We start from the raw sequence: 10,033 nt of genomic DNA on the forward strand, positions 1-10,033 counted from the left end.
CCCTTCGCAGTCCACTGTTTTGATTGTTCTTTCGTTTCAGGAGTGAAGTGGTGGACCCAAGTTTCATCAACCGCTATTAATCGACGCAATAAATCCGACTCGTTTCGCTTAATCCGCTCCAACAGGGCTTAGAAATGTTCATTCGAATGAGTTTTTGATCCGGAGTGAGCAAGCGCGGCACCCAATGCGCGGTTAACTTACGCATGCCTAATTCTTCAGTTAATATATGACAAACACGTTCTTTTGATATGCCAACAGCCTCTGCTATCTCCCTAATCTTAATTCGACGGTTGTCCATTATCATTTGATGAATTTCTTCGATGTTATCGATGGTGGTCGCAGTTGTTGACCGTCCCGAACACTCATCATCAGCTAAGCTGGTACGACCACGTTTAAATTCAGCTACCCATCTTTTCACGGTGGCAAATGATGGGGCAGAGTCCCCGTAAACAGCGTCCAACTCGGCTTTAATTTGCGTATAGACGTATTGCCTTTCAAATGCAAGAATTTAATTATAGGACGATATTCAATTTTTTCCATTTTTACAAAATGACGACACAAATGATTGTCAAACGAGAACTGAACGTCCAATGTGGCCACAATTGTCACAGATATCTTTTGTAAGTATCACGATTATAATATCAGAATGGCTTTAACGAGTAACGCCATCTTCATGATGAGGCTCAAAACTTTTCAGACGACCCTCGTATACTGAGAAAAAAGTTTCAAAAAAATATTAAGTTGACTTAAGCCAACTAAATGTAGTAGTCACGTCAATTAGCGATCATTTCAAACAAATATTTAGTTAAATTAACAAATATATTTGTGCTTGGCAGTCCACGGCCGCTACATTTAGTTGAATCAACTAATATTTTTTTGAAACCTCAACTTTTGTTCTTCAGTGTACATATATTCACTGATATATATAGAACCTGCAGTTTAACGCCGTTCCGGACAGCGAATCGCGAAAAATCGCGTATATGTACGAGGCGCAGATGGGATCGAATCCGGATCTACAGATCGCAAGTCAATTGCACTGAGCTGCTTGGCGCCCCAAGTATTACTTCCATAAATTGAATTATTTTAACTTTCAACGGAAATACATGAATATATAGGTACATTAATTTTCATAAAGAATAAGTATACAGAGTATTCATCAACTGGTGGTACAATCAGAAAAAATTCTTTATGAAAAAATAAATCCAAAACGTAGAATAAAATTTTTTTAAGGCTGCTTTCATTCAAGGTACCACCAGCTCACAAACATCCTGCATATAATTACTTATAAAATATGCAAGAGGTTTGTTGCCGCTTTTTTACCGATTGGTTTTCTCACTTTATTTATTTTATATAATTAATGTAATTGTCAGCGCGGAGTGTATTTTGACAACTGTCAGGCAAGGTTATTACATATTATCTGTGAATTTTATCAAGATAGAATTTAGACGCTAAAAGAAATAACAGCGCTACACACATATACAGGGTGTCTCAAAAAATGTGACTGAAACACAGTGGGGACATAGATTGGATCAAGGGGAACAAAACAATTTTGTACCATTTTGCAGTTGACGCAATATTTAACGAGATATTAACGTTTAAAGATAGGCGAATACGAGCCTACCGTCGGTAGGCCGTCCTGCCGGCAGCAGTACATGATCAGTAGGCTGGTCGGACGCTCGTATTCGCCTATCTTTAAACGTTAATATCTCGTTAAATATTGCGATCAACTGCAAAATGGTACAAAACTGTTTTGTTCCCCTTGATCCAATCTATGTCCCCACTGTGTTTCAGTCACATTTTTTGAGACACCCTGTATATACGCATACATATGATTTTAATTTTGTCACATGTGCTATAAAGAAAGCTCAATTTGCAATTAGGAAAAAATTTATATTTTGCAATTTGCAATTTTACGTAATTTTATAAAACCAACTATAAGTACTTTCTTTATATAGATTCATTAATTTTATTATTTTATGCGTAAAAGTATCAATATCTATACACATACTGTAACCACCGTAAACGAATAAATACTGCGTTTTAATATGTATATTTATGCGATATGTTCTAATATGTATACATATATGAGTTATGCAAGATATTTATTTAACATGATTCTACTTTTCGGCAAAACAAATAATAGTCGCGAAAGAAGAGAATGAGAGCCAGCCGGAAATGGCAAAGGAGATAAACAGAAAAACAGAATTTCTCGAAAATCATAAAATGTTTAAATATTTACAAATTAGTTAAATGTTTAAATCACTATAATCTTAATAAATATATTTTTTATATAATTACATACGACACAAGATATAAATTTCAATTAATGATTTACAAACCATGAAAATATCTTGTAAATTTAACCTGATGCATGATTTTACCCAAAGGATCTTTCTTTTTTCTGTGAGTAACGCGAATCAATCATGAATATTTAATACAGTCGTTCAGTATGTATGCGTGTATGGGTGTGCATTTTCTTTTGATATTATGAAAGATTCATGTACGGCGTCACATTATTCAAATTACATCACGTTTTCTCATACGCGTCGACAGTTCGGGATTATTCTGTCATAGTAATATGTATGACAGACATGTGAACATAATTCACATATTATAAAGAAGTTGTTGACGTCAATGTAAAATGTTTAACGTGATTTTTTTCTAATAGTTACTTGACGGATTTCTAGTTATTGTATATTTAGTTACACGTCACTTATTTACTTTGAAGATTACTTAAATTTCTCATTCATGAACAATCATTTCTATAAAAATGCAAAATCTATAAAAATGCATTTCGATATGAACTATTAGATGCTAAAAATATCAAATGTTTAGCGTATCGAATATAGATAATTCATAGATGATACGAGCATCATTAAATTCTTTTGTTTGAAACAATACAATTGTTCCATATAGTGCTGCGTTTGAATACAATCGTAGTTTTGTATGTTCCACCATACTATCTGCAAAACGGCAGCCAGTATTAGTCGTTGGAAATAAAAAATCAAATTGATTTGTAATTAATAATGTTGAATGTATACGGTAAACTTAACAAAATTAAAAGTCGCAATTTGTTAAAATTACGCCTTTATAAAACAAAAAGTTCTTTTTTCGACCATTATTTTTCTCATTAAATTGCCAAAAAAACTATTGTTTCGTAAAATTGATATATTTTTGCCAAATTCTTTCGTTTAGCAAAAACGCTTTGAATGAGTATGTTTTTATTAAGAGTTTAGGTGGGAGGAGGGGCTATATTCTAAACGATTACCACAATGAATTATTATTTTGAAGGTTATCGTAAAAAAAGTTATACAATGAACTATGGAACAGGAAGTTTAAAACTTAAGGCCCTTCCTTTAGGCCCAGTTCCACAACTCATGGTTAACTCTTAACCGAGGTTCAACTTGTTTCTCATTTCTTTTCGGTTCTAGAATTGGAAAGAGACAATGAATAAGTTGAACCTCAGTTAAGAGTTTACCGTGAGTTGTGGAACTGGGCCTTAGAAACTCATGGATGGATTCCATGATTGAATTTAACAAAATACTTGCTGTCCCAAGTCACTTACACTTGTCCCAAGTCACCTACATTCACGGTACTCTGTTAAAATAATCCGTTTGATATTCCTTTTTTCAGACATGTGCCTATTTGGTAATTTGATGATGCGAGTTGGTGAGAAACTGACGCCATTTTTTTATACTTGCCTCAAATGTATTGATTGCATATATGCGAAATACTACCCGTGCTAAGTTTGCAAATGTGTGCCATTGCAAAAACATGAATGCAAATTTCTATTCCCTTCTGAAACGTTATGAATTTTAGAATATTAGTAGAAGTTTTTGGTACATTATACGATGCAAAGCCTTGTTATTTTATTTGGATATTTTAAAAATATTAAATTACAATAAAAATTTATATTTGCAAGAATAGAAATGTATTACTTATTAATTATTAATATTCATCACCCAACATAATATAAAACGTTTTTTTAATAAAAGACATTACACATAAAATAAAATGTTTTTTAATCAAAGAAGTTATATGACGGTATTATAAATTCTAAGTTGTATCTTCTGTTTCTTATTCGTATATCATTGCAAACATACGACATTGCTCCAAGTGTGTAGACTATCAATAAAAAATATCAATAATTTTGGAAAAATTATTTGATAAATTGCGGGACATTCTAACAGAAATTCAAGGCAATGATTCAAGGCGAGAGGCATAATTTGTTTCAACACAATAATAGTTACGTAATTTAAATGAGCACGCAACGCGATGACTGATAAAGCAAATTATTCTCTCCAGTTTGCATTTTCTCTTTGCTTGTCCTATTCTTTGTATTTCCTCCCTTCTCATATTGCTTATCAGATTTTTCTTTACGCGGGTTTACGACTCTCTTTCATACACATTTTCATTTTCAATTTTAAAAAGAAATGTGAGAAAGAGAGTTAGAGAATATCTAGGAGGGGGAATATATATATATATATATATTCCTCCATCTAAAGATTCTCTAACTCTCTTTCTTGCCTGTGTTTTGACTCATTCATGCATAAATGTACGTAGGTATTTCCCCTCTTCCTATACCGTGTCCCTGCGTCTGCGTCATTCATATATCCACCGTCTTTCTCGCGTGTCCACTTTCAGTCCCTTCCAGACCGTGGACTGGCGACTGGTCGAGGTATAAATGACGCAGCGCGGATGCAAGTCGCATAAGTTTTCACGAGTTGCTCGAACATGACACGTGATTCTCGTTCACTCAATTTGATATGCGCCTATTTGGCGTTCATTGCTGTCGCAATCGCGGTTGATCAAGGTGAGTCGCAAACAATGGAGAAAAACGACGCTCGCAAGCAACGTACAATAAATTATAAAAAAAAGTTATTTAAATATTAATTTTATCTGCCTAATCCTACCGCGTGAGGTAATAATTATTTTCGATTTAAATTATAATGTGGCTCCGAAATGTAACGAGTTAATGATTTCGTGGCAAAATTGCGAAGAGCACACAAGTGTCAGAACTGTTGTGAATGTGAAGTTTTAATTCAGACTAAGCAACCGGCAAGTTCTTCACGAATGCATTGCATTTGTAAGATACACACATTTATTACAATAATAAAAAAATATTACTTAATAGTATATGTTTTAACATAATTATGTGATTTCACATTAATTGATTATATTTAATATAATAATTATTTCATTACCCATTAATTAAAATTTTATTTTTACCAATTCTAATAGTTTAGAATTTTAAGATTCTAATAGTTTAGAAGTTAAAGAGACAATGTATTTTCAACGTATTTTTTTCAAAAGTTTTTTCAAATTTCAGTAATTGTACGAACTTTGATTTCATGAACAATTTTATTTGTTCCTTGTCTCACTTAAAATTTCGTTACGCGCGCGAATAACGACAGAGCTCTAATTGTGAGCATTCAAAACAATGGTTTTACGTCCATGTTTATCATGGCCAATAATATATCGTATTAAATTCTTCTCGTCTTATCTTTTTGTAAAGAGAAATGTGATAAAACAAAGTGTCCGGGTCCATTGGCGTATTATAAGGGTCTCGGTTGTAGCCCAGTGTATGAAAAAGAAGGCGACTGTTGCGCGACAAAATACAACTGTGATCATCTGAAAGAGAGAGACCCTAACAAGTGTTACGTCAACGGTAAACAGTACGAAATCGGAGAGAAACTTAGAGATGAGGATAAGAATCCTTGTGACATTGGTTGCACCTGCCACGCTGGACATGGAGGAATGTAAGTAAATACCTCAACATCAATATTTTGTAATTGCCCCGTTTAATGTTTAAATCAATAAGTGTCATGTATTAAAATTACATAATTTGTTACAATATAGCGCCACATTTAATTGTGCAATAGTTGATTGTTTCCATGGAATAGCAAACCCAGGTTGCTACAGAAAGAATTACCCATTAAAATGTTGTCCCGGAGATGAAGTTTGTAGTAAGCATATGTAATCCAATTAAAAGTTAGACATTTTCTACATATACTCGTATTCATAATATGACATACATTCTACATATATAAACCGCGAACTCCGATTTCTACATGTAATATACGTATTTAAATATTGCATAAAATTTACATTATATGTTTATCAATTAAAATAATTATGATTAAAAATTTATGATAATTTTAAATAATTGTAATTTTATATATTCGAATATGCTTTTTAGCTAATATGTTTAACAGATTTTTTTAATCAGAAAGCCATGATAACGTTGCTTTAGTATAATTAAGTTTTACTTTGACACATAAAAACAATCCACATGTCAAAGAATATTTCTATCTCGTAAAATATGTGCACAATATTTAAATGAAGTCATTTACGTCTTTTAGCTGACAATCTCGAAGATATACCTACCTGTAACGTAAATGGGAAAGAATATAAGGAAGGAGAATACTTCTATATCGAAAGTGATCCGGATTTAACGTGTACATGCCAACCGGGCTACAAAGGTAAAGATAATCTCAGACACGTTATTTCAATTGTCCAATGACAAATACGTTGACATAACATGCACATATAAGGTCTGTTTTCTGTGGCTGAACTAGTGTACACTTTAAGAACTTAAAGTGAGATAGATATACGTTTGATATTTGTTGAAAGCGAGAAGAGTTCTAGAACAGTCTAGTGCAGGAACAGAAAACAGACCAATTATAAAATACATCTGTACTCATTTATAGCATAGGATAAGACACGATATAAAAAATGAGTGATTTCTCAATATTATCAATATATATGGAATTTATTTTTTCATGCACGAAATCTTTACGATAAATATGACAGATATAAACAATTTTCAATAAAATAAATGTATTATGTAAACGTACATTGATGCAATATATTGCTGAATAATTTAGCAGTTTATCAACAAATAAGCCAGTAAATTAAATAATTAAACAGTTGTTGCACCTATATCATAAAATATACGTATTTGTCATAACAATAATTAAGACTAAATTTGCATTTATCTATATTTCAATAATGTGTGCAGTAACAATTCCACAATAGAAACTTCAAGTTTAAACCTATTTTACCTATACAATATAACCATAAGTTTGCGTCATCGATAAAAAATATTATGATTTTAGGAGAAAATGTTGAACCTTTCTGTGCAAAGCCTAAGCGTCCATATTGCCATCCCGAGTTCAGTCACTCATACGAGATTATTAATAAATGCGCCCCGGTTTATTACCCAAATCAATCGCCACTCACTAGTTGCAACGCGTTTTCGAGATGTCGTAAGTTTACAAGTTGCAATTTTGCACATCATGTCTATACATGATAGCGTTATCTAAGTAATTATGGTGGGTTTTTTTTAGAAAACGGTAACGATAACGGTATTGTAATTGATATATTTGTTTACTAATGATTATGGCTTTTTAGAAAACGATAACGACACTGTTATTCACGCCGAGGAGAATCCGAAGACTGACCCAAGTCCAGATGGTATGTTTCATATTGAATATTGTAGAGATATGATGATTCTTTGACAATCAAAAATAATTAATACTCTTGAAGATTTGTCTTGATCTTTTGTTAATTTTATTAATTATTGATTCAATGAAAAACGTAAAGATTTATATTTAATTCGCTTCGAATTGAAACATAAACGATATATCGTTACGCATTTGATTCAAGTGATGCTAATTACAACTGTGCTATGAATAGCATGAAATGAGAGTTAATTGCGAGAAATGTTGCACACGAGAAGCAACGCGCAAATCAATTTCTGTCGCAATCCTATAAAATGATAATTAATTTGGTTATCGTTATCCCCAGCATAGGAAATTATGTTATAGGCGTGTCAGTTAACACATCACTAACACCCGTGAGCGCGTTTGATGTTTGTCATAAAAAACAATTTTATTTATTTATATATAATATATCTTGAATTTTTTTTTACATTTTAAAAATGAAATATAAAAAAAAATAGAAATTAGGAGAATTGAAAATTATATTACCGCTAGCTATAAATTTATACGATAACAACATTCAAAAGAGTTTAATATTTTAGAATTAATTTTATCACACAAAACAGATATATTTCATCGAGACTTGTTCTTTTCAGACGAAGATGTTTGTCATTTTGGAAATATGGTTATGCGACTTGGCGACGAATTAAATCAAGATACAGATTATAATTCTATATGCGTTAGATGCGTTTGCGAGGTGCCTCCTGTGCCTACTTGTCAGCGTTTACCATATGACGTATGCGACCATTAATCTCAAACATTTCACAATCTGTGATAATGTAATTATTTCTATTATTCGACTTAGGATTTCGTAGTAAATTAGTACGTAAATATAAGAATCTCTCTCTACATATGTATATTCTAATCTAATTTGCGTTCTTCTACTTATTGCATATAAATTTATGCGATAAAAATATTCAATAATAAAGATATGTTTTTATGTATTGCATATTTAAAAAATTTGGATTTTAATCTTTAGCTATCCCATGCAAATTATGATAAATACAATACAAATAATATTAAAGGGCTAAAACAAAACATGAAATAAAATCATAAAAAATGATAAATATTTTTTAAATAAACTTTATTATTAATAAATAAAAGTTTTGAATTCTTTTGTTTTAAATTATTTGTTGATTATTCAATTTTACCCAATAAGCTGTAACGTGATAAGTATTTTGCGCGTCTGCAAAAAAATCTTATCTTTAATTTCTTTTATATTAATGTTCTTAAGGTTATCAGTTTCATTAAACAACGTATTTAAAGATGGAAACTAACTGTTATTACTGAATGATATTGTGTAATAGAATAAGTACACATTTGATTAGAGTATATATTAATACTAATATACTATTAATATATAATCTACCTAATAATTATATATTTGATTGATGTAAATTTGTAATTACATATTTATTTACAACAAATTCTCGTCTACAAAGATATTTCGTTATAGCGTGATATTGCGCTATCTCTTTTGATACTAATGCACCATTACGTTGGTCGGAATTATTCAACCGATGATTTTCGTGATCGTAATATTACGATTACCGCTAATATGGATGCTTCCGCTTATAGTGCGCACTGATGCTATAATAATCTACATGTTGAGCAAACCAATTCCTGTTCTGGACATCGTCTGCTTAGTAACGCGCAAACTGGCAACAGAGTCGTTTACACGCTTCGCCAAACGTTACCTGTTTCTCATTTAAACTTCTAAGTGATTTTACCGTTGACACTTTGCAAATTATTGCCGGCATTACGGACTTGCCTGCATGTTTCGTGTTAGTTTACGATTTATCTCATTCGCAATTGGGAAATCCCCGCTTTACAACTTGTGAATATGAAGAAACGAATTAGTTTTAATATTCACTGAACTCGTGGCCTTTAGCCTTCGCTCGAGTCAATTGAATACGAATTACGAATGAATACGAATTACATATGCAAACTTCATAGTTACTAACTTAACTTGTTAGCTTGTAAATTATAGACTGTCGATGCAAAATCCAAGTGTTAGAAAAAGTGAAGAAACCAAAAAGACAAATAAAGTGAAGAAAATAATTCTGCATAATAAAAATTATACATGAAATGTCTCGTGAATATCGAGCAAGAAATTACATTGAACTAGACAAGATGTTTCTTATAAATTTTTAAATGCTGAAAATACGATGCTGTAAACTTCTCTAACCTATCAGGTTTCTAAAATAATTGACGTTCCAAATGACTTTCTTAAAATATTTAACATTTTTTTTTGCAAAAAAAGACGTTATCTGAAAATTCTGATAAGAAGTTATGAACGTTCATCCTCTATAAAATACATTTTTTAAATTTTATTACCTTATCTTTTAGTCATGTTATATAAGATTTAAACAAAGAGAAATTATCATGATAGATTGTACTAAATATGTATATATGTATAATATATATATGTATTATATATACACTCATACGCAAAAAAAACGGGCCACTTAAAATTTAGCACTAATTTTTAATATTTTCAAATAGCAATAACTCAGTGAAAATTCATCGTA

At 31.3% G+C, this 10,033-nt stretch overlaps 2 protein-coding genes across 2 annotated transcripts in view; both read left to right on the forward strand.

Annotated features, from left to right (window-relative positions):
* Window positions 1-10,033, forward strand: part of LOC108767536 (uncharacterized) — a 128,449-nt gene that overhangs the window by 43,012 nt on the left and 75,404 nt on the right. The window lies entirely within an intron of this gene.
* Window positions 4,657-8,333, forward strand: LOC108767537 (kielin/chordin-like protein). The gene is made up of 7 exons (XM_018517465.1): window positions 4,657-4,813; window positions 5,516-5,759; window positions 5,860-5,966; window positions 6,363-6,482; window positions 7,119-7,268; window positions 7,414-7,476; window positions 8,099-8,333. The coding sequence occupies exons 1-7, from the start codon at window positions 4,735-4,737 to the stop codon at window positions 8,251-8,253; spliced, it is 918 nt and encodes a 305-aa protein (XP_018372967.1). The 5' UTR covers window positions 4,657-4,734; the 3' UTR covers window positions 8,254-8,333.

Source organism: Trachymyrmex cornetzi, unplaced genomic scaffold, assembly GCF_001594075.2.
Source record: "Trachymyrmex cornetzi isolate Tcor2-1 unplaced genomic scaffold, Tcor1.1 scaffold687, whole genome shotgun sequence".
Taxonomy (NCBI): domain Eukaryota; kingdom Metazoa; phylum Arthropoda; class Insecta; order Hymenoptera; family Formicidae; genus Trachymyrmex; species Trachymyrmex cornetzi.

Excerpts from the sequence above, each read along its gene's own strand:
- LOC108767537 (XM_018517465.1), top strand. The coding sequence starts at position 4,735 with ATGACACGTGATTCTCGTTCACTCAATTTGATATGCGCCTATTTGGCG. Across the intron at positions 5,760-5,859 it reads CACGCTGGACATGGAGGAAT|CGCCACATTTAATTGTGCAA; the intron begins GTAAGTAAATAC and ends GTTACAATATAG. Across the intron at positions 5,967-6,362 it reads TCCCGGAGATGAAGTTTGTA|CTGACAATCTCGAAGATATA; the intron begins GTAAGCATATGT and ends TACGTCTTTTAG.